Consider the following 24,535-nt stretch of genomic DNA (forward strand, 5'->3'; position numbering starts at 1 on the left):
CATAGCTCCAAACATTCTGGAGCCAAGTCTGTAGAATTTCCCTGCTTCTATCCTCTGTGCAAATCATTTTCCTTCTGCAGGGATCTCAGGATTAATCCCTCCATTTGCTTAGCTGGAACATTCCTCCACGTCCCACCACTGTTTCACAGACAAGAATATTAAAGCAAATGCTGGTGGAACAGATTCTTTCAAAGAGAAGGGGAGAACCCCACTAGGTTCACATCATAATGTGCACCAAACAAACCTTCACAAAAGTGAATTTCTGCCCCAGATATGGAGGCTGTCTCAAGTCCACAGAAACTAAGTTGGGCTAAATAATCAGGTATTTGAAAAAGAAGCTCCTCTTTTACAACACTGTTTGTATTGTAAAAATGTTTCAGATAATGCATGACATCACCTTTCAGAGATACCTTCCATCAGCATCCCATTTTACAGAGAGGAAAATCTGGCTACTTTTGTAATTGTGTCAAAGTCAGAAAGTGAGAGGTTCCCAAAATTGGGGTCCCCAGCCCACAGTTCAATCAGACAAGCTATCCCACATGTGCACATACAGCAATCACACAGCAAAGAAAACTCTCCAATTTATTCCATGATAACAAGGTTAGCCTGAGTATTTGTCCCTCAAAAAATTGATCAAAGTAAGCAGAAAGTGAAGATGAAGAACCTTCTATCCTGCATGTGAGCAGGTTCCATGCCAAGCTCTTCTGAAGGAGATTTGGGCAGGGTGTTAAAGCAAGGAACAGAAGACCACAAAGACTCCCTACATAAACATCCCCTCGACTCTCACATAGGAGAGAAATGGAGGTTCCTAGAGGCAATGATTTGAAGAAAAACTCCCCAAATCTCATTATCTATATTACAGCTCTCTGATTATAATTAACATTGCTTGACCTCTCCTATTATAAAACCCCTTCTTTTCAATTGTTTTTTTTTTCCAATTCTGTGAAACAGCACTTTTCTCAGAGGGATTTATTGGGCCCAAATAAGCTCTGCTGTTTCTGAGAACAAGGCAAGAGGAGAAATAATCTTGCTTTGGCCTACTTGCAGGGAGGCTGCATCTCACTTCCCATGTGCTCACAAATTCCTTTTGACATTCTTGCCTGTGTTCAGCCAAAAGAAAAGGAAAGGGTAAAACAACACAGAGCAGAAGTACCTCAGTGTATACAGCATCCAACCTAGAATTGCAGAGAGGATCAGGAGGGAACTCAAACAGACATTCCCAGGAAAACCAGCACTTCCCCACACCCTCATACAGGGGCCAAATGTGGGGCTGGGACCATCTTTCTCCTTTCATTGCCTTTGCTTTTTGCCTCATTTTTGTCACTCCAGAGTTTGAGTCAATTTTTCCCAGGAAAAACCTGCCATATTTTAATGGATATGCACCGACAGCCTGGATTCTGGCATCTGTATCCTGTGCTTGCCTCTGCAACTTAGATTAAAACCCTTTGAATTCATGTAACATGCACACAAACATATGTACAAGTGTGTGTGTGCATGCACACATGGTTTTGCTCCAAAGCAAACAGAGTGAGGGAGGCCATATGTTCATTCTCCTGCAGCTTTTTACTCCATTCACAGTAAAAATAAAGGGTGGGATTCCGCTTTCCCAACTCAGTCATCAGAAAGTTGGGCATCACATCTAATCCTGCTTGAGGCAAGGGAAGCCACCTCCAGGGAATAATCCATCCCATCTGTCTGGGACAGGTTTTAGGATGGGCTGAGTCACTGTCTGGAAGTGCCTGTCTCCAGGCATTGCCTTCAAGCAGAGAAGGTGGGACTCACCTCAGGAACTAATCCTGCCCTGTCCTGAGCATTCTGATTCTTGCTGGAGCCAAAAGGAGCTGAGCTGTCTCTCCACCTTTCCCAGAGTGCTCTGAATATTCCTATTTCCTGTCTCTTCCTATTTCCATCTCTCTTCCCAGCTCATTAGGACTCCCAGGTATATCCTAAAGACTTCAGTCCTCATGGGGTGGCATCAACATGCTTTGCTACCTGCCAGCATTCCTCACCCAGTAATGGTTTATGAGAGAGATGTGACTTCCCTCGGACTGCTGGATATGATTCAGGAGTTGGCAGGCAAAATCAGCTTTTAATAAGGAGGATATCTTGGTAAAATCATGAAGGATTTGGCTATGACCAAGTGTAATTGGTACCCAGCCCTCTCCTTCCATCTCCACCAGACCCCAGGCCAGGCTTTGCAAAGCTCTTCTGCCTGCAGCTTCAGCTGGGATCCAGCAGCAGGTTTCTGTTTGTCCTTGTAAGGCCTACAAACTGCAACTTCTCCTGGCTCCAAGGAGCCAAGGGCTGTGGCTGCCATGGGATTCCCAAACTGCTCTGCTGCCAATGAGGTTCTTGCAGTTCCGCTCCCACCTGGCCTCAGTGAGTCATTCCACTGAAACTCCTGCCAAAGAGGCAGAAAATTAACCATTTCTACCCTGCTGAGGGCCAGAACGATCCTCCATGGCTGTGCCCATGACACTGGTTCATTTTGGAGATAAGCTGGACCCATTCACAGTGAGGAGAAAGAGTTTAGGGCTCCAGTATCTCTGTGCCAGGTGCTGCGAGGTGAAATACTCTTCCCAACATGCTTGCCTGGGTTGATGCATTTGGAGCAAGGATTAAAGCAGAGGATGGCAGGAAGTAACAGTCCAGAACAGCTGAATAAAAATCCTTTTTTACCATTTGAGAATAGTTTGTATGTGTCAGAGTCAAGTTTTAAATGAGGATTTAAAAGAGGATAACTTGGTGGGGGAAGATTCCTCCATTTACCTCAAATTAATACAGATAAAATTGAGCTGAGGGGCAGAGACTAAATTGCCACTGCATTTGAGATGAGGAGTTTTGCTGGTGAATGAGCTGCCAACACAGCTGGAATCTTGGGACTGAAACAGCCATCTCCATGGTTATAACCTACCACCCCCAAACCTGGAGCAGGACAACCCTGGTCTACAGCTGGGGACAGGTGAGGTGACCATGACTGCCAGGAGTGACCACAGTTTATGTCTGTGCTTCATAAATGATGAGAGGAGGGAAGAGGAGCTCACACTGCCTAAATGATGAGCAAACAGTGTCTGCTCAAGCCTACAAGGCCTGGGACAAGCCAGGCCCCAGCCACCACTCTGACCTTCCCTGTCACCTCTGCACTGGCACCTGGACACGCAGCACAGCTCTGGTTCTTGCTTGCTACAGGCCCTGCATCACAGCCAGGGTGGTTCAGAGCTGCACCAGCCCCAGCAATAGCAGGAAGAGCAGAGCTCCCTTGGCTACACTCGAGTGTGGCTGTGATCTGCCACCCTTGTGCCCAGCCCTTGGAATTAATGCTGACAGACCTCATCTTGCCTAAACACTGCTGGAACAAAGCATGGGAAGATACATGCTCTTAGGGAAAGCTGAGAGCCTTCAGCCTTTCTTTGGGCCAAAGGTCTGCCTCAGAGACATCTGGGATGATGTCAGACCATCTGGGCACCTTTTAGGAGGAATCTGAGTCCTGGTGACATTTCTTCCACAGTCCCTTGTTTGTTTGGGGAGCGGGGCGAGGGTGAGGCCTGGCTACCCTCAGAGCTGTGCAGCTCACAGGGACACAATATGTGGTTGTTAGGAGCTGTGGCACTGCCAGACCTTGGCCCTGCTGGGCAGCAAGGGGAGAATTCAAACACCTCATTAAAATGCATATCCCAAGCCCACGTATTCACACTTTCCATCGCCTTAGGAGCACTTCTAAGTGTTTCATCCAGCCACCCTCGCAACAGCTGGGCAGCAGGACTTCATCACCAGTGACACAGCCTCTTCCAGCTCAGCCAGCACCAGTTCCAGCTCAGGAACTGCTTGGGCTCAGGATCAGCCAGTGCTGATCTCTAGTACAGAGATCTAGTACAGATCTCTAGTACAGAGCAGTGCTAGCAGGGAGGAAAGCCTTCCCAGCCACAGCCTTTGGAAAAAGGGAGCCACTGACAGGAACAGATGCACAGGAACAGCCTGCAGAGAGCAGACCTGGGGCCATCTGTATCCATGCTAAACAATCCCACAACTAGAAGACAAAAATTCTGCACAATTTCTTCTTCTAGATCCCTATGAGAAACCAACTTTCACAAGGGAGCTAAGGCACAAAATGTAAGCTCAGAGGGAATTAGGAAGCCATAGCTCTGTCCAGTAAAATGTCTGAGAGTGCAACAGTGGCAGGGAAGGGCTCAGAAATGAGATCTCCTACAGCAAAAAGGAGAAAAGTACAAGTGAATATATTGTTTGGCAAAAGATTGCAAGGAAATACAGGGATAAAAAACAAAAGAGCTCCTTCCTCCCCTTCAATATCCTCTGTGCTTTGGTTCTTCTCTTTCCCTTTCCAAACATGCAGAGGCAGCTGATAGAAGGACCCAGAGCTGGAATTTTCAAACAACAACAGTCAAAGATCATCCATGTCCCCATGGTCTGTCAGAAGGATTAATTAGTACTGTGACTTAAGGAAAGGCTTAAAGGCATCAAAGTCACACCTGAAATGGTGCTAACATGGTCAGACAAGGTGCTGTCATAGATTTAGTTCAGGTCCAGAGCCAAGGGGAATGCAGTGGGAGCACCACTGGCACATTACAGGGAGCAGCCAAGGCACAGGGACAGCAAATGTTTGGGCACTGTTGTATCTGCTGAGTTTGGAAGCCACATCACATGAGTTTTGCTTTCCTCTGTGTCCCAGTGTCCTTTCTGCCCACATAATGCTGGTCACATGTCACCTGCCAGCAACTAGGACTTCTGTACCAAAACCAGGGTTTAACCCAGAAGTGTATCCTTGGATTGTTTTACCTTCCTTCGTCCCACTCTCAGAGAGGACAATTGGCTCTTTTTGCCTCCCCAGGGAATGTCCTGAAATTGAGGAACTGCAACTGCCCCTCTCCCTGTCAATGTATCTTTGTGCTTTCTTCCTGGCAGACAAGAATGGTGTAACCAGGGAAAACTCCTTCGCAATTCTGGACAACAAGCATTTTGTTCAATACTGACACAGGCCTGTGATGGGAGTGAGTTTGAATACAGAGTTCTGGACAATAAAGGTCTGTCTCCATCCCCTTGTCCAGTCTCCCCCTCCTGAACATCCCAGATCCTTTGCTGGTCACTTGAACATTGTTCACTCCCTGTATGGCCTTAAAAATACTGCTTTGTATTTTCCCAGGCTGAAAAACAGCCATCCCTTAGAACAAATGTTTGTTCCTATTGACTTTTCTGAAAAAGATTTTTCACTTAACATGGAGTGAAACACTTAGCTCCACATCCATCCAGAACACTTAAGCACTGAATTTTTGCTCAGTGGATGATAAAACCATCCTCAAAGATGTGATCAGCTGGGGTAACCCACTTGTCTAGCACCCAGCAGCATGGTAAGGATAAATTCATGAAAAACTAATCTCAAAAGTTGATTTGAAGTTTCATGGATCTGGAGGGCAGAGTAGGTGCTCAGTCTTTGCACTCTCACTGCAGCACTGAGGATGTGAATGAATGCCAGTGTGAAGATTTAAGAAGGCAAGTTCTAATCAGCACCAAGCATTGTTACTTGAAGCCCTTATCCCAGTGCAGAATGGATTGCAGTTGGAGCAGTAAACAATTCCATACAGTAAATAAGGCAAAGGGAAAAGCTTAAGGGCTGCCCCACAGTGCTATACTGAAATAACCTCACTGGAAACAACAGGGCTGCATGGGCACACTGCCAGACTGACACAGCAGTGTCTGAAGGCCACATTCTTCTCTTGTGCTTAGCTCATTTTAAGTGGAATCAGACCCCATAACATGCCCATCAGACAGTCAAACCCCCACCCTGTCAGCATGACGAAAAATTTCCATGGAGATAGCAGCAAAAAGGTCAGCACCAAGGGAAAATGCCCCATGCCCTCAATGCAGAGCTTGACATCTCCCCCTCTGCCCATCCTCAGAAGATGGAATTCATCCCAGGCACAAAAACTGTTCCAATAATTGGGTGCTGTCATTTTCCGTCACACAGACCAGCCCCAACAGAGCACTGAGAAGAGCTGACATGGCCAAAAGCTGTCCACAACACATCCCCTCAATTTCAGCAATCACCAACTGCTATGTTACAGAGCAGGAATTGAGCTGAGACACAGCTAATCATGCTCTTCATACTGATTACTCCCATCCTTCATCATGTAGCCACTCTCACAGAGTCTCAGCAGCCAGAAACCTGCCAGGTTTGAAGCTTTCTAGCCCCTACTCAGAACATCCCATCCATGTGTGTAACCTGCTAGGAGAGATGTGCTGCTCCTCCCTGTGACTTCCCCATTTTCATTTATTTTAATTACAGGACATGCAGTAGGGACTTTACAAGAGGATCTTAGTGACAGGACAAGAGGGGGTGGTTTTAAACTAAAAGAGGAGAGATTTAGATTGGGTATTGGGAAGAAATTCTTCTCTGTGAGAGTGGTGAGGCCCTGGCACAGGCTGCCCAGAGAAGCTGTGGCTGCCCCATCCCTGGAAGTGTCCAAGGCCAGGTTGGACAGGGCTTGAAACAACCTGGTTTAGTGGAAGGTGTCCCTGCCCATGGCAGGGGTTTAGAACTGGATTATCTTTAAGGACCTTTCCAATCCACAGCATTCTAGGATTGTCTGATCTCCAGTGAGTGAGGGACAGTGACAATGGTTTGTTGGTTGAAGCAAAGACCCAGCACTTTTGCTCAGGGTTAGCATTAAGCAGTGCAAGAGCACTAAACATTTCCTTAAAAAAGCAAACTTGACAGTTTTCCCATCTAAGAGTCTGCCACAGGGCCCTCAGAGTCCTCCAACACCTGCCCCAAATTTTCACCATTTCCAAACCCTCTCAGCATCTCCATCTCCAGGATACCCAGTCCCTCCTGCACATCTCTGCCTCCAGCTCTTCCCCTGCCCATTTCAATCCTAAACCACTGCCTCAGGCATGAAAGGAAGCTAATTCTTTGCCCAAAACTCTGCAGAGAAGAGAGCAGACGTTTTAGAGAAGGTTAAGTCAAGGGTACCTATGCAAGCGAAAGCTCTCTCCTCATGACACAGCACTATATCCCTCATTCCTAAGGGACCTCAAATTGCATCATGTGGACCCCAGAGCTACCTGTGAACGCTGTTTGATGACAGTAATATGACATGGAAGACCTCACTCCAGCAGGATTCCATGTGAGGTGCCACAAGCACTTCTGAGCTTCAGCTGCTCTCCACAGCCAGAAACAAACGGTCCCAGTTGAGCAATGTGTAGGACACACCCTGATTTAGGGTGAAGGGGTATTTGCTTGGAAATAGCAGTGTTGCTGCAAACAGTACTAATCTAATAACTTCAGTCTTGACAAAGATCTGGTGTCATTTAGATTTGGGGGATCTTTGTACAGCCATAAATGCAGACATGGGTTTGCCAGCTAAAGAGACAAGACTCTGCAAAGAGACAAGCACAGGCAAAGAAAATAACCTACCTAAATTCACATAACAGAGCCATGATGAAAGCACACACAGAAGCCAGGTCTAGCTTCCAGGTGTTGCTCCAGCAGCTGGAAAAAAAACCTTAATTCCATCTTGGAAAGGACTACTAAAGAAAGAGCTTTCACTTCACTGACTTCTATTCATTTGCCAGAGCCTTGAGGATACCAAGAGGCTTTATTGGCTCTGCCCAATCCCAGCTGGGGCCTCCACCCACCCTCCTTCCCATTTAAGCACCAGCCTGGGCCCTCATCCCAGTCTCAGACCAAGAGCTGTGCTGTCTGTAGCTCTGGTACATAAACCTCAGTGACCCAAATCCATGGACTGACTTCCCAGCTTCATTCCCCACTTCCATTTCACTACAGCTTTATCTGGTGGTCACTGGGCTGTGCCTGGCACAGCAGCAGTGCCCGTTTCCAGTTCATCCTTTGATGAACTCAGTGATGGTCCAACTGAAACATTTGGGAGAGCTCTCAGTGTCTTCATGAGTTTTCAGTTCAAGCCTCAGCAGAATTTCCATGCAAACTCTATCCTCACCTTTTCATCTGATTTACTCCAAATGCAATTAAAGGACTTGCACTTTATAGGTGGTCTGGGATCTTCCTAGGAAATTTTGTCTCTGCTTCTACTGCCTCAGCATGAAGTAAAATTGGCTGTTAGTCCTAAGACCAGGAGCAGATGCTCCCCTCCTGAATACCTGAAAGCATCTTCCTCTGAAGCTTGCTTGTTTCTCTGCATGACCCTGTCAATATTTAAAAGTTTTAGGGTTCAGCAGATTATTTTTCTGCACAAGTAATTGCATTTCTCTTGGAAGAGAAATTTTATTTTCTTTGAGTAAATAAAGTCTACATGGATGTGATATCTTATTTACTGTAGTATTTCTTATATCTTATATTCACACTTCCAGAGAGGACTGAGATAACACTGCTGAGGTGTACTCCTGAGCAGGAGGCAGCTGCATGGGATTGTTGGTGCTGCAGGCAGCTCTTCTGTGTTCTCTCGGGTTGTTTCTTTCCAACAGAAATGGAAAACCTGACAAAACTTTCCTCGTCACAGTAGCTTTGAACACTCTGAAGGCTGTAATTAGAATTAGCATTTTTTCCAGAGTTCCCTGGTGATTTCAGGCTGTTCTCCTGGGCAGCAGCCATTATTTGGACTAACAGTCAGCAGGCTCACAGCCAGTTCTGCGGCAACCAGCAGAAGTCAGAGGAGTTTGGAAGGAGAACATTGAGAGCTCAGGTGCTTGTCTGCTCCTTCACCACCCTGAAACTCCTTGGGGGTGTCTGTGCTGAGGCACAGGGGTTGAGGGGTTGGGCACACAGGGCCTTCAGATGGGCTCCACTGTGTGTGTGACTCAAGGGTACCAACAGCATCCCTTGGACAGGCACAGGCAAATGAACTGAAGCCCTTGCAAATCCCCAGCAGGTCCCAGTTTCAGCTGGGTTCCTCCTAGAGCAATTAACCTGAGAGAAAATTACAGTCTGGCACACCACCATTGACAAGTTGCCAGGCTTGCAGTGAAGCCAACTGCTTAACTGAGTGTGTGGCATTTACTGCCTGTGGGAAAAGTAAGGTTAAACAAATCCATGGTTGAAACAACTCTATCTTACTATACATCTACAAAATACCTGCAAATTCATCCTCTTGTGGACATATTCACAGCTTGGAACACTCATTCTATAGCAAGAGTCCTTTCTCACCATGTCCAGTGAAGGTGGGCACAACGATGGTAATCACAAGGTGGTGAACTTTTAACTGGACCCTTTTTCTCCTGGTTATATTAATGAAAAATTGCTATGTCCCCTTCTACCTAGCCAAAGATACCATAAAATCAGCAGGCTAGACTGCTCAAAAGGCAAATCATTTTGCTTCCCAGTAAACCCTGCAGATAGAACCTCTTCCCCAGGCTCTCCTGGCTGTTAAAAGCAACTATTCCACACAGAACTTGCTGTCTCTTTGCAGACAGAGGAACAAAGTTCATTTGGATTTTCCTTGCCAGTGGGACAGCAGTAATGATGTGCAAAGCCTTAAGCACATGAATATTTTTTCCAATCATGCCCAAGGATTTTCTATTCCTGAACTTTATCTCCCTGCCAGTGCTTAAATGAGACTGTAGCAAAGGCTCAGGTTCTCAGAGGAGTTTGACTGCTGCAACACATCCAAGTCTGCTGGACACCACCAGAGCTCAGGGGCTATGAAAACTGAGGAGATATATCTTCCCCTCAAAGTTAATACATCTCTTAATGATGTTAGGGGAAAGTGTCAAGGGTCTTAATCACTGAATCAAAGAGTTGTTAAAGCTGCAAAAGACCTCTAAGAACATCAAGTCCAATTATTAACACAGCACCACTGTGTTTACTGCTAAACCATGTCTCCAAGTGCCATATCCACACACTTTTAGAACACCTCCAATGATCTGATTCAAGCTGATCAGCCAATCCCACTCTGTGTTTGCAACAGAACATTTGTTGCTTCAAAGACTGAGATATCTTAGGAAAAAAGGGATGGCACAAACAGATTAAAATTCTTGTTGGAAAAGGAAAACCTTGGGAGAGGAAAAGATCAATGACTCACAATTGGGTTGTGGGAACTCTAGGATGCATGAAATCCTGACCCCACTTGAGTCACTTTGCCATTTACTTTGTGAAGGCAGGTGACTGTAAAGTACAAAATCTCCTCCAGTTGCTCCAGGAAAAGGTGCACAGCTGATGTTTCCCATCCTTGCTTATGCAATCCTAAAAACTGTCCTTTGCCAAAGTCACTGCAGCTGACCCACAAGAGCACTTTACAATTGCTGACTGTATTTTTAGCTGACCTTGCATGTGACTCAGTAAAGAGAAATGAGGAAAGACAGTCCCATGGGATTTCCCAGCTCTCTACATACCACCACAGATCACCACAGCTGTGAGAGTCCAAAGAGAAAAGACAAAAAGGAGACATTTCCTCTGCTCAGATGTATCTTGCCACCGGGGAATCTGTTTGTAATTTAATAACCATCTTAATGACATCAACAACTGGGTAAAAAGGACACTGAGCAGACATGGCTGTAACTGTTCACACTTTCCTAGAGAACCAAGAGAGGTTTATTTTTCAGTCAGTCCTAGATTTTGGTCTTTTCTTGATTAATCAATGTGGGTGTTTTATGATTTTGATCTTAACTCCATAAAGTTCTATGTTTTAGAGCAGCTGGAATCAAAGGAAGATAAGTGCTTCCACCCCAAAGCACTCCTTCATAATGTACCAGTGGTTCTCCAAAAAAGAATATACTCAGATAACAGACAAAAATGTTGGGTACAGCTTCAGCAAAGGTTCTGGGTAGACACTTCTCTCACTTCAGGCTCAAGAGGAACCTCTCTGTAGGTTTTACCTGAGATCCAGGTTTAGCAGCACAAACTAAGTATGTAGTATGCAGTATGAAGTAAACCTTTAGGGGTTAATGGCTGTGTTGCTTTTAGTAGGTGTAATGAAAAGAAACTCTGATACTTGGGAGCAGAATAAAAGCTTTCATAGTGCAAGGTTAATCTGCTGACTACTCGTGCAGCTCACAAAAGCACCAAAGCCCTTTGGAGTTTTAATCTCCCTGGTTCAGCATTTGGTCACTGGCTGTCTGCTTCCAGCCTGCAGGACTGGGGGCATTTGTGCCAGAACTGTTTATTCTGAGAGGCAGGGTGGTCATTTTCCAGCAGCAGGATAGCAGACAGCCAAGAGCCAGGCTCTGTCCACAGGACTTTTTACAGATTCAAAGGCATCTTGATTTGAGACCTCATTCAGCACAGAACTAGGATTGCTTGTTAACAACTCTCTTGATGAGTCATCTTCTTCCCCAGCCACTGGGGAAGATAATTTGGATCCATAGAATCCATATGCCATTTTATATTCGATGTGCCCTTCAGCTTGGTATGGTGGCTCACATCAAGGTCTGTGCCCTGGAAAAACATCTGAGATTTGTTCCGAAAGACTCAGATTTCCAAAGAGGACAAAATTGCTTTTCTTTCAGCAGAACCTCTTGAGTTTTACTTCACTAAGTGTTTTGCCAAGGTAATTTAAAGGCAGAAGTGTTCTCTCTGTGCTGTTAGACTGGAGAAGAGAGTCTGCTGAATGCACTTTGCTGGGAATTCTGCCTGATCTGCCTCTTTTCAAACTGCTCAGAACAGAACTGCCCCAGACAATCCTATGCTCAATTTTGGCAGCACTGCCATTTACAGAGTGATGAATCCTTCTACATTCCTTGTTCCCATCCCGTTCCCATTAACGTGATCATTTCTCACTGTAAGATACTTTACTGCAGGTAAATCATCTCACCTTGAGGTGTCTTCAGAGCCACCTCTCACCTCAGACACAGCAAACATTTTGCAGAAGTAAAACAGTGAGACAAAGTCTGAACCAGGCTTTGCCCTCTCAGAGCTGAGCAGCCCACAATAAACACGAGGAGCTCACCTGCTTCAGCTTCGTCCCCACCATGGAAGCGCTGCTGTCCAGCACGAACACGACGTTCTTTGGCAAGGGAGGAAGATCTGTGGGGGCGAAGTAGTGCACGAAATATCCATTGAGGATCTGTGGAAGAGCAAGGGAGTCAGGAATCAAAGGTGCAATGTTCTACAACATCATTATGGGATATCTGGATGCTTTCAGTGACTCTGTCTACAGCGCAGGATATGAATGTTCCTTGGTATCCTTCTTAATTCTGGTTCCCTGTTTATCCAGACTGGATAAGCCAACTGGAGCTCTGCACATCTCCTTCCATGGCTGACACTGGGGTTTCCTTCCAAAAGCAACAAGGATATAACACATGTGCCCACAGATCAGAACCACAACATGTACTTGAGGAACTGATCTTGTATCCAGATATGTGCAGCCAGTATATTGAGTAACTGAAAAGCAGACACAAAAAAGAGCTCAATGAAGTTGGGGCTTAAGTCCATCTCATGGTTGCTAATTGACTGGTTTTATTTTGGATAGTTCTTACAAGATGGAGGAGTAGCCTTCACTCAGGAAGCATTTTTAGGAATTTGGAGCAGGCAAAACAATTGAACCATCTCAAGTACAGTTAATAAAACATAAAAGATGAATTGTGTGTACAGTACCTGAACATCCCCAACACTCAGCTCCCTGTTGACATCGTATCTAATTATGAAGTCTCCCAAAATTCCATTTCGGGCAATCCTGGTTTGCTCAACAACACTGGGATTGAATGTAACCTTAGCTAAGGTTTTGGTGTGCCCAATGACAGTAGAGGGAGGAGGAGATACATCACCTGTTGAGATAAATCCACAGTATTACAGGTTTTTCCCATTGCCTCACAGATGTCAAAGCACAGCAAAGGTGTTATTGCCATGGAGACAAATCAGCCAGCTGAGTTACTTACTGGGATTGAAGATTCAACTCTCCAGTGGAAAAAAAAGAGAGATAAAAAGAAATTAACCCCTGTCCTCTAGCTTTAAACTGAAACCCATCTTGTAATGCTCTCGGGGATGCAAATGTTTGTAGAAAATTCCTGTATTTGGTTCTGTTTTGCCAAACACACAGTCTCAGACATGCTGCTCATTCCAGCCAGCTCTAGACATCCAGGACACAGATCTTACACCTGAGATCCTGACAGCCGATGCAAGCAGGATTCATTTGACCTGTTTAAACACATTTCTTCCAGGATTAGGTTACTCAAACTGTAGATTTTTCCTTATTGATTATAAAGAATTCTTGAGGTGGCATGTTCAGACATACCACAGGCATGTGAGGTGGGAATAATCTGAGTGACCCTCCTTGCAGAAGTCTTTTATATTCTTGAATACAGCTCCCATGTCTTCCCCCAGGTTTCTTTTTTAGGCAGCACTTGATATCTGGATCATGATTACTCTCTTCTGTTTATTGGCCTTGTTCTTTTTAAACAAGAGACAGAGAGGAAAATCTATGAGATATTTCAGAGTCCAGAGCATGGATGAGCTCCAAATGCTTTTTCTGGTTTGTGCTCACACTGAAGGAGTTAGTAGAGCCTTCAGACAAACTTTCCACCAAATTCAGCTGAAGAAGTAAACAGAGCAGGAAAAAGTATTTTCCAGATGAAATTGGCATCCTCACAAGAGGAACAGTTAAACCTAAATTATTTTGGAGTCTGGCAGATTTGGAATTAGAGCTGAAATGCAAAGTTCATCCTCCGCTAACATGTGGAAACTTCCAGACAGCTGTTATAAGAAATAAAAAACTTTCTGAGACCTCTGACTTCAGAAAGAAACAGTCATCCCCGAGCAGTCTAGTGTCTCCTGCCCAAGCCCACAGCTAGTTCTCACACAGCTACACTGGAGGAAGAAGATGAGGACAGCATCCAGGACATCATTCAGAAAGTGGCTCCATTCTGAGCTTGCCAAAGAAGGTCAAGATCATTGGCCTCAATGCCTCCTGTTTTGGGGTTTGTATGTGTCAGAAGAGAACACCTGCACATGCCAGAAGATCATTTTCCAAAACTCACATGCCTAGTGCCTTCCTTTGGGAAAAATACAACTCCCATATGGAGCCATGTGTGCAGGAGTTACTGTACAAGGAAATATCCTAGAAAGACCTGTCATCACATTGTTTCTGCTCCCCATTCAGAGAGGATGGATGCAGGACTTTCTGAAAGACAAGAAAAGGACACATCCACAAGTGAGACTGGAGGAGACACAGGGTGCTGGTGGCTCAAACACTCAGGGCAAGCTCCTGATGGGCAAAGCACCCACCCAGGAGCCAGGGCTGAGCACAGCCCAGCTCAGGCTGGTGCTGGACCAGGTGAGGAGAGAGGGGAACCCAGGGAGGTGGGAACTTTGTCTCTGTCCTTATGGAGTGAACTCAGCTGTGATAACTCCCCACCCAGGGGACATTCACACGGAGCCTGAAGGTGTTCACGCTGCTGATGGGCCATGATAGGACATAACTGACAACAGCACTCATTTAATAGGCAGCTGTATCTTCTGAGAAGGTGTCAAAGACTCCCAAAGTGTCCCATGATCCACAACATTCCATCACTCAGGTGTCCTCCATCCACAGCATTCCAGAAATCATTACAAGCTCCCCAACCCTGGGCAGGGACCTGGGCATTCCCACCTGAACCTGAGTAAATATAAACCAAATAGACTGAGCATTCTGTGGGTTTCTCTAGGATTTTCCTCACCACATGATGGATCTAGCCTGTGATAGCCACTTTAACCAATAGACATTGAAATTGCAACAGCCAAATCTCATCACAATTCTTTCAGGTAATGAGATCTTTTTACTCTTCTATATTTTCTAAGGTGATATATTTATGCTTTTATATTTTTATATTGCTATAGATAATAAGAACCAAAACATATCTGTTTTCCTGTGCTACCAGGTTGTTCTAAAATAAAACCACATGTGTGTATTTACAAACACTGATGCATCGCTGTCATTTCAAGAACCTGGGTTACCCTCACCTTTTAGGATGGGTTGTAACAGCTTGATAGCACCATATATTTTTCATCCGCTACTCTCAAGGTAATTTGTTAATACCTATCAAAATATCATATTTTATCATTAACTGTGAGATACCTTAGACATAGGAAATAGAGGAAGAGAGCTTTCATGATATATTCAGCCTCAAAACAGTCAGGCAGTACCATTTTCCAATGTTCCAATGTCCAGCCAAGTGGTACTGAAGAGTTTTAAGCCATGGGAATACAAGAGAGAGCAGACACTTTTTTTTCTCGTTTTCTCCCAGTATATAGATTGTCTGCCAAGCAGCCCCTCTTTAAATGTGAGATTCACAATTCGCCTGTCTTTCACTTAAAAACTCCCAGCCTTCCCTGGAGGTCTCACTGCATGTGCAGATCCCATGATTTTTGGGTGTCATATGAGCAAGAATGCTTCGCAGGGAGCAAGTAATGGCTCTGATGGTTTGTTTTTGGATCCATCTTGAGAGATGCTAGCTGGAATACAGTGGACAACCACAAGGGATGATTCCAGACAGAAAGGGTGTGTAATTGAATTCTGAACAAAGACAAAGCACAGGGAATCTGAGTTCTGTTGCTTTACCCATCCTGCAATGGAACACCTATTTTATATATGTTTTACTGGCTAGGGAGGATTATAGAATCCAACAGCTCAGGCCCATTTTTATATGAGCTCTTTGAAATCCGAAGCATGATGCCAAGAATGTCAGTGCTTCCAGGTTGCCATTTGGATAGTGAGTTACGTGAGTTTTCCCTGTATGTCATTTACATATAGGAATTTCCATACTGTGCTGGAGCAACAGTGTGTCTGCTCTGCTGAGTCTGTCTATCCTTGATCAATGCCAGATGTCTTGCAGGAAAACCACATGCCAACAATGCACTGTGATATTCCCTGATAGGTGAAAAAAGTTTCCTGCCTGTCCTGATGAGGAGCAGAGCACATTTATCACTTGGCACGTGGCTGTACAGCGCAGAAACTAATGAGGCTTGACCAGAAGATAGTCCAAGTCACTGAAAGCCTTGATTTCAGGTGATTTGGATGAACTCAGTAGGATCTCACTGAGCAATCAGTTTAACTCCAGTTCACATGTATTAGGATCTTTCTGTGGCAGATATGAACAGCTCCACTGATTTTGCTGGCACTGTGCTGCTCAGAGTGACTGAGGGTCAAGTCCCAAAAGACTCTGCATCCTCCTTCCATCCTTCTTTTTTGGCGTTTTTTGACAACATGTAGCAATCACAGTATCCTGAGCTGTTGGTTTACAACAGAAAAAATACATCTACATTGTCTGAATAGTGAGCAAGGACAGTTGGGGGTAAGAGCAGATGCTCAGATAGCGCTTAGTGCTTTGGCAAAATACGGATTTTCCTCTTGGAATTTCCCATGTTCTGAAGTGCAGGATTTCCTATCTTCCTTGGCATGGATGGATGGAAAAAACAATTCACTTGAGTGAATAAAATAAACAGTTCCCAGGAGATGTGGAGGCCAGTGAAGAGGCTGCTCCAGTGCTGAGCACAAAAGGCCTGAAGGCCCAATTCAAAGCTCTTAAAGACAATAGGAAAAAAAAACCAAAAAAAACCCTATTGAGATGAATGGGATCAGCCCTGTATTCATTAAGCTTCAAAGTCCTCACAAGCTTAGGCACAGATAGCACACAGACACAGTCACCCAGAGAAAATAGATCCAATGCTGCCAGGCCACTTCTTGAGAGGTCCCCAAGGCCCCACAGATAACAGAGCCATGGGTCACAAAATCCCTCCTTACCTTCAGCTTTCCCATTGCCTTTCTGCTTGCTGTTTCGAAGGGGAGGCACCTCCAGGGACACTATCCCTGAGTTCTCCAGGATGTTCACCTCCACTCGTAAGCGCCCCACCAGCTGCTGGGGCCGGATGCTGACGGTGTATTCATATTTCCCCAGCCGCCTCTGCAGAAGTTCTTCATAATGCAATATGAACCTGGCCTGCATCTTGCGAGGAATGAAGACAGAGGCCTTGAATGTCTCATAGCCGTTCTCCCTGGAAGGAAAATCCAAAGACACCCTCACATCCCATACACATTACCTCCTTCTCCTCCCTCTGATAGTTTTGCCTGTTCCCTGTAAATAATCAACTGAGCCTTCCCATCAAATCTTGTTGAACACCTATTACATTTACCATTGAATTTTGTTGATTTACTGCTTTGTATAATTCAAGTATATTCTTTTTTCCCCCTTGAGTGACGTGGATGACTGTCCATGACAGCACCCTAATTTTCCATTCTGTTATTCAGAAAGTAACAAGAATTCTTTCCCCCAGTAGTACATCCTGGACCATCCTGGAATTCAAAAAGTTGTGTGACAGAGTTAGAAAAGGCCACATGCAATTTTTCATGGCTTGGAGTATAGGAATGACACCAGGCAGTGCAGATAACATTCAGTTTAGTTGCTCCTTCCCATAAATCCATGGATGGGCATACCAAGGCAACCAAGACAAAGATGGCAGGAGAGTGCATCACTTCCCAGAGTACAGCCAAATGCATAAAACTCACCTTCCTTCTGTGGGGCTTGGAGGTTTCTTGTGCCTTTCTTTGTCATCGGTGCTATTTTTCTTTTCTTTGCCCGTGACCTCTCCATAATAAGTCTTGTTGCCAATGCTCCTGGAGAGATCAGAGATGTCAGCATGGTCACTCTGCACCCAAGTACAGTGACAGGTGTACATTTACTGCAGGTTCTTTCACAGGCTTTGATGTGAGAGAAGTCTCAGAGTGCTGCTGATGTCACTCTCCTCAGTCCACCCAAGTCTCTGGGAGAGAAGCCAACTCAGAAATTCTCTGGCTGAAAATACCAGCCCAGTACAAAGGCAAAAAGTCTCTTATTCTTCCTATTCACTCTAAATGGAAGTATTTCATAAAGAGTGGGTCCCCTATGCCCTCTGGTCAAGTCTGAAGCTGTGGCCCCAATATCTGTCTGTAGAGAAGATCTGAGCATGATCAAACCAAGTATGTTTGAGACCAATAGTTTAATTTATTGGTCATTTCACTATGAGGTTTCTATTTGGTTTATCATTCACAACTCCAGCAGCCACTGAACCTATCTGCTGGTTAGAGTTGATTTCTGCTCCATTGACAATGTGGAGAACAGGAAGTAATAAGAAGATTTTTAGACGTTACAGTCAGTCAGGTGAGATAAATTAAGTGCCATTGTTGCTGAACCTTTCCCTGGAAAGGTTTTTGAGGTCTTGAAGAGAGTTTTCTCATTCAAATCAGAGAGAGGAGGAGAAGGAAGCAGTTAAAAGACACTCAGATGGGAAATAGAGTAGTTTCCCTCCCTGTTTACATTGAGGATTTGAATTTAGTACTGTGGCACCCCTAGACTTGGTCTGTGCATTACTTACATGGTAAAGTTGGAGATGAAAGCTGCAGCTGGGATCTGCATCTCAAACACTGCTTCCCGTGCCTCAGAGCCACTGTTCACCATGGTGCAGGACACGGTGGTGAAAGCGTACCGGGAAATGATCGTGGATCTCACGTGGAACTCGGACATCCGAGGCCTGGTTTCCTATGGGAATCAAATGTCACCTCTAAACAGACAGCTGGATAACTCACCTCTTCAGTGTTTCCATGGATTTAATGTTTAATGTGGACTAGCAAACTCCTACCCCATGAGTATTAGAACAGGCAAGGTGGGCTTGTCCTCAAAGTTTCAGGTGAGCTGCAAACAGTAAATCAGGAATGTGGTACTGCCTTTGCTCATGCACAGAGGCCACAGACATTGTCCAGTGCTTGGGAAAAGTCTGAGAGCTCTGCTTATGCCAGCCTTTAAGTTGTGAAACACCCTGACAAAATCCATCTGTGTCCTAAACTGAAGCCTTCAGCTCTGACTGAGCTCTGATCTCACTGATCCTGTGAGAGGATCAGGATTATTCCCTTGTGGCCTGGGAAGAGAAGCCCAGAATATGCCCCCATGGGGTCCAGAACTGTGTCACAGACCCTGCCCTGCTCACTGTGCACAAGAGCAGATGGAAGACTTCTTGAAAGACTGACATCACCATTTATGAAGCAGCACCTCCAAATTCATCCAGTCAGATCCCTAAGTTATGTAAACAGAGAAACTGCTGTCAGTGGAGTCAACTGGGTCCTCCTCTGTTGACAATCCATCCTGGAAGTCTGCACTAATGGATGAAGGGACTTAATAAAAAACACTGACACTGTGACATCTCAAACAAAGTATTTTAAGCTTTTTAGCCCACACTGGACTCCTTCCAGCAGAGACAGCAGTGAATGACACATGATGTAGCAATGGAAGCTGAAAGCCAATTTCTGCTTCTTGGGAATGTGTTTTCGTGCACAAGTCCTGAGTTGGAGCATTTCTCCAGACTAATGTGTTTTTTGACAGCAATATCTCCATGGAGCTCAAATGTTTTCTTCCTGGAATACTTCAGTGTAATTAACTGTAAGCAGCCCTTGAGAAAGAAAAATCTGTACGTTAACTTACACAATCAAAGGCCAAACCCTCAAAAGCAAAAAGGAGATAAGGGATAAAATACACTGTAAATACAGAGCAACCTCACTAAGCCAAATACAGTCAGACTCTTCCTATTGAGGTTGGTAAAAACTCACAGTCACGTAAGAGTTGTGAGGACAAGAACAGACTCTTCAGCTGCCCATCCAGGCTTTCTTTCAGAACAAAAATAATTTTGGCAAACATCTTAAGAAAGGGAGCAAGTTTTTGTCTGAGTATGAAACAAGAACATTTCTGCAGTAGCTGATGGCATCAGAAGTAACTGAGCATCCAACTAACCAAGTTGCTGGGCTAGTGAATTCCAGGAAAATGGAAGAATGAGGATCTGCTGGAAATACAGATCTACCAAGAGACTTGGCATGAAGCCCTACCTGCCTACACTTTCAAGGCTTGGAAAGAGTGATAATGTGTCTCAGATGAACCTAGTCATGATAGATTAACTGGGGAATGTGCTCTGTGTCCAGGATCCTGTTCAGCTCACGTGGAGCACAATGGCAAGAGATTAGAACATCCAGGGTAGGATTCACCTCACTGATTTTAGGCAGATCAGTGCAATGGATCTATGGATCTAGGCTAGAACACCCCTGCACAGGTCTAATGTCCCACCCTTAGACCACTGCTTAATTAACTGCTGTTAATTAGAACTAGATCCTACTGTTCTTAGGACCTTCCATGATACATAGGCATAACCTTCTAGTCTCATTATCCAGAAGGTAGAGAAGATGTGGGGTTTTGATTGAAATAGGGCTGTAGGAATGTTTTCAGACATGATGAGCTGATGATTCATTCAGTCTTCCATGACAATAATTGCCTGTGGCATAGCAAGGTACACAGAGGATTTAATAACAGCAGATATAGAAAGAATCGGAAACTACAGCAAATTCTTTGGTGTCAGACCTTCTGCATTCACCCCCATGTGCTGCAGTTCACAAAAAACTGTGGGTTTATATGTAGCTGACATGATGATCAGCAAAAGAGGATCAAGCCCTTTGCCTGTCACTTGAGATACAAGTGGCTCTGCAGTGACCTGTCTGTGTGACTGTGAACACACTGAAGGATTCACAGGAAATCAGAAATTCTTTCAAATGTGGCAGAGAGCATGAACTTGCCACTGTTAGGACAGCAACAGGAGAATGGTTGTGTTGGGTGAGAAAAAAGCAGATCTAACCCTGTAGCCTGTCACTGGCAGAGACCAACAGCACATGCTTAGAGAGTGTAAAAACAGTCCAACCTGCACTGATGCTACCCAGAAATATTCTGTTTTCAGTAATTTGGGGCTGAAGGAACTCCCAAGTCAAGGGTGGTATTTTTGTGGTATATTTGTACACTGTGGATTTCTCTTCTATTAATGTACACAGCTGCTTTTTGAATCCATGTAAACTTTTATCATCTGCAACATCCTGCTGTGAGAAGTTCCACAGCTGAATGGTATTTTATATGGAAAAAAAGTCACTGAGGATTTTTTTGCTAAATCCACTCTTTGCTGGCTTCAGCTGATCTCTGTTATAGAATCACAGAATGGTTTGGGTTGGAAGGGACCTTAAAGCCCATCCAGTTCTTACCCCCTGCCATAGGCAGGAACACTTTTGACTAGAGCAGGTTGCTCCAAACCTTGTCCAACCTGGCCTTGGTAAGGTGGAAAATATCCCACTGAACAAGCTCCAGATCTGATATACTTACAATCTGAGGAATGGCAAAAAAACACCATGAAAAAAGATATTCAACATCTCTCCCTCTTCCTGGTGGATGTGGGGAAATCAAACACTGAATAAGGGCATCATGTAGAGCTGAGGATGAAATAATTGGTTCACCTTCCCATCCCTGGAAGGGATCTGCTATTCCCTGTATATAGAAAATATAAATGGTGGGGGCACAAGCCATTTCCAAACAGGTTGCTCTGTCAGGCTGGGCAGGCAGCCCGAGTTCCACTCTGAGATTCCTGTGCTGCATTCCCTGGAGCTCTTGCACAATCCATCAGTGCCTGGTGCTCTGACTTACAGCTGCACAAACTGTTTGTTTCCTGCACTTTTTATTGGGGCCTTCAGAAGATGAGAGGCAGCTCAAAGGAAAAAAAAAAAAAAAAAAAAGAAAAGAAAAGCAAAACAAACCATTTGTTTAATGTTATTATTACCATGATTTATCATCCCTATTAAAAATTAAGTGAGGGAATGCCAAGGCAGCAGATTAGCACACTGCTATGAGCCAGGTTGGCTGGATGCTTTGTGGAGGTGTCCTGGTTATGATGATGAACTGGCAGCTGAAATTTTCTCACCAAACAAATTATTTTATGCTTGTTTACATGAAATATTTGGAAGGATAGAAAAAGAGCTGAATATGAATGAAATCCATTCCCTATTTTTGCCTTTATCAGTTACTTTCATCAAAACAAATTAACTGTCTCTCAGATTAGAAGTAATAAACTGGTAATAAGCCTGAGAGTTTCTCTCTAGGCTGCTGATTCCAATCTGTCCAAGATGAAGGAGACCAGAAGCTGTTAAGGTGGTGGCTGCTCAGTGTGTGAAATGAGTTCCACCAATTCTTAACTGGGAAGTCCCTCAGAAAAGCGAGAAAAATAACTGGCCATGAACAGCAATTCCACTGACTGCCTCTCTACATCTGAATTTTAGATTTCTGTGCTGAAAGAAGGATATTGGCCTCCTTGTTTTCTTCCTTTCTCCAGTAGATTTTGTCAGAGAATGACAGAGATCTTCAAATTTCAAAGCAAACTCCCATTCTCTTCAAACTCAATGAAATTTCATCAGGCTTATGTTCACTACATTGTTAAGGTTTGTGACGTTACATGTTCTTTCTCCAAATCTGGGCTTGAGAAGATGGATTGGGAAATATTAGAAGAACCTGTTGCATTGATCAAAGTGAAGATTTAGGTTTTTTTTGTTACCCAACATCTCACTCTACCATCAAATAGTCCATTCCCAGGCACAAGGATGCACACACACACACATCCAGGGGAAGTGCAGCTCCCATGAGGTAAAATACAGACAGGGTGTGATACGTACCAGCCTCTGCAGGAATTTGGCCTGTCTTGGGACACGGCGAGCAACCTGCAAAGAGTTAAGGGAATGAGTGGGTTCTGTTCAGCTCACAGCAGACATGTCACTTGTTTAATCCCAGACACGGGGCGGTGTGACTGATCACCCATGGCCAGGTTCAAACGCTCCTCTGGTTAAAATTAAAACCTGAGTCTCTTCTGTATTAACAGAGCCACTGATCAAAGCTCAGCAGTGGAATGTGGCTGTCTCAGGCAAGGAGGTGCTGGGTGTTTTGCAAATGGTGCTTGGCAAGGGACCCTCTATATGATGGCAGGAAGGTCAGCCTTTAGCCCTGGCCCTGGATGCTAAGAATATCCCTGGAAATATTGAAGGCCAGGTTGGATGGGGTTTTGAGTAGCCTGGTCTAGTGGAAGATGTCCCTGCTCATGGCAAGGGTTTGGAACTGGGTTCTCTTTAAGGTCCCCTCCAACCCAAACCATTCAAAAGCTCTATAACTAGTTTAAATCAATGCTACAGCTTCAGCTGTATAAATATTAGCTCAAGAGCAGATCTGTTGCCTAAATATTCTCCACAGGTACTGTGTATTTACTGTGCAGTGACAGAAAAGCACTGGTGATGTGCATAACAGGAATAAAGATATTTAAATTCAGCCACAGATCTTATTATGAAACAGTGTTTCACCTATGAGAGCACAATCATACTCATTGTCTCAACTCCCCTGACTTCTCACATGGTGTGAGTAGCTTTCAGCTCAACATCTCAAGTCCCTCCCCAAAGCAAGTCTTTAGTCCATGAGGGAAGCCAAGTGCCATCTTAAAATGTCAGTGGGACCCCAGAGAGCAAAAGAATGCAACAATATTTTTTTACCTGATTTGCCCTTTGAGCTGAGTCCCTCTGAAATAGCAGCAGCCCTCGCCAAAGAGATGATTTTGTGTCTGTTTATATCGTGCATTGAAAAGCTCAGGAATGCCCAATGGGGAAATTAAAGTTTCATCCATGAGAATCTTTACTATTTCCTTCTGCATTATTAGGCAACAGCTTGTAAAAGTAGAACCAAGGGAAAATGGGTCCCGAGGGAGAGGGAGAGGGAGAGGGAGAGGGAGAGGGAGAGGGAGAGGGAGAGGGAGAGGGAGAGGGAGAGGGAGAGGAGTTGTTTGCATCTTAAGTTTTGGAAGAAACCTTCTGTCTGGGTCTGTATCTCAGACAAATAAAGCCCCTCAGGAGCCTGGTGTGGGAAGCTGAAGAGTCTCCACCACTGCAGGTTCTTCAGTAAAAGAGAGATAAATGTCTCTGAAGTTGGTCCTGCTTGGAGCAGAGGCAGGGATGAGAGATCTACAGCCCTCAGTATTTTTACTGAAGGTTTACCTTTTGGAACAAATCCACCTGTTCTGTATGGAATGGTCACAGGAGTTTTTAAAGACTAATCAGTGAAACTGGAAACTCAGTTCCTGTTTTTATCCTTCCCCACCAAAACCCATTTTGTTTGCTTGCTTAATTGCAAGCAATTAAGAAGGCTTTGTGTACTTGGTTTCTTCAAGAAAGTCTTCTTTGGTTTCTTCCTTCTAAAGTCGTGGGGATACCCAGTGGACATCAGTGAGGAGCTAAGCATCACTAGATAGCAGTATCCTGTTTTCTAGGGCCTCATGACTACGGCTGAAACACTGCTGCAGGGATTGTTATCAGTCTATTGGACTGTTCCAATTAGGCAGCTTCACTGGCATCATCTAATGGAACGTTTTCCAAATTACCATCAACCTTTAGCTTTAAAGCTTCCAACACACTCATTAAAGCCAGATAATTGCTAGCAGTGACCCCATAACTTATTGCCATCTGTTAGACCCAGCATGGTGTATGGGATATAAGCTGTGCAGTGGATTTGTTCCTAGCACAGTGTCTCGATCTAGGGGAGCACCTGCCTGTTCTCAGCCTGGCTCAGGTGTTCAGTGAGGACAGACAGATGTCCTCTTCTCGATCTGGCTGTCCCAGGGCACCAGGTCACCACACCTATTTACACATCACTGCTTTTCTGGTGGAAGTGACTGCTGCTGACCTGCCAGCAGCTCAGCTCCTATGAAAACACCCTCATGTGCCTCTAGCAACATCAAGCAGGTTCCTTCAGCACTGTGAGCCAGTTCTCTGAGCTTTGCAACTGA

At 44.7% G+C, this 24,535-nt stretch overlaps 1 protein-coding gene across 1 annotated transcript in view; it reads right to left on the reverse strand.

The window, feature by feature from the left end:
- Positions 1 to 24,535, reverse strand: part of ITIH5 (inter-alpha-trypsin inhibitor heavy chain 5) — a 40,382-nt gene that overhangs the window by 14,435 nt on the left and 1,412 nt on the right. The window contains exons 2-7 of the mRNA XM_023918776.2: positions 22,389 to 22,433; positions 18,245 to 18,408; positions 17,400 to 17,507; positions 16,638 to 16,888; positions 12,518 to 12,687; positions 11,871 to 11,987 (exon numbers count right to left, since the gene is read on the reverse strand). Of these exons, the coding sequence (XP_023774544.2) occupies positions 11,871 to 11,987; positions 12,518 to 12,687; positions 16,638 to 16,888; positions 17,400 to 17,507; positions 18,245 to 18,408; positions 22,389 to 22,433 (855 nt within the window). The remainder of the gene's footprint in view (positions 1 to 11,870; positions 11,988 to 12,517; positions 12,688 to 16,637; positions 16,889 to 17,399; positions 17,508 to 18,244; positions 18,409 to 22,388; positions 22,434 to 24,535) is intronic.

The sequence above is a fragment of the Cyanistes caeruleus genome, chromosome 4, assembly GCF_971803275.1.
Source record: "Cyanistes caeruleus chromosome 4, bCyaCae1.hap1.1, whole genome shotgun sequence".
In the NCBI taxonomy this organism is placed as follows: domain Eukaryota; kingdom Metazoa; phylum Chordata; class Aves; order Passeriformes; family Paridae; genus Cyanistes; species Cyanistes caeruleus.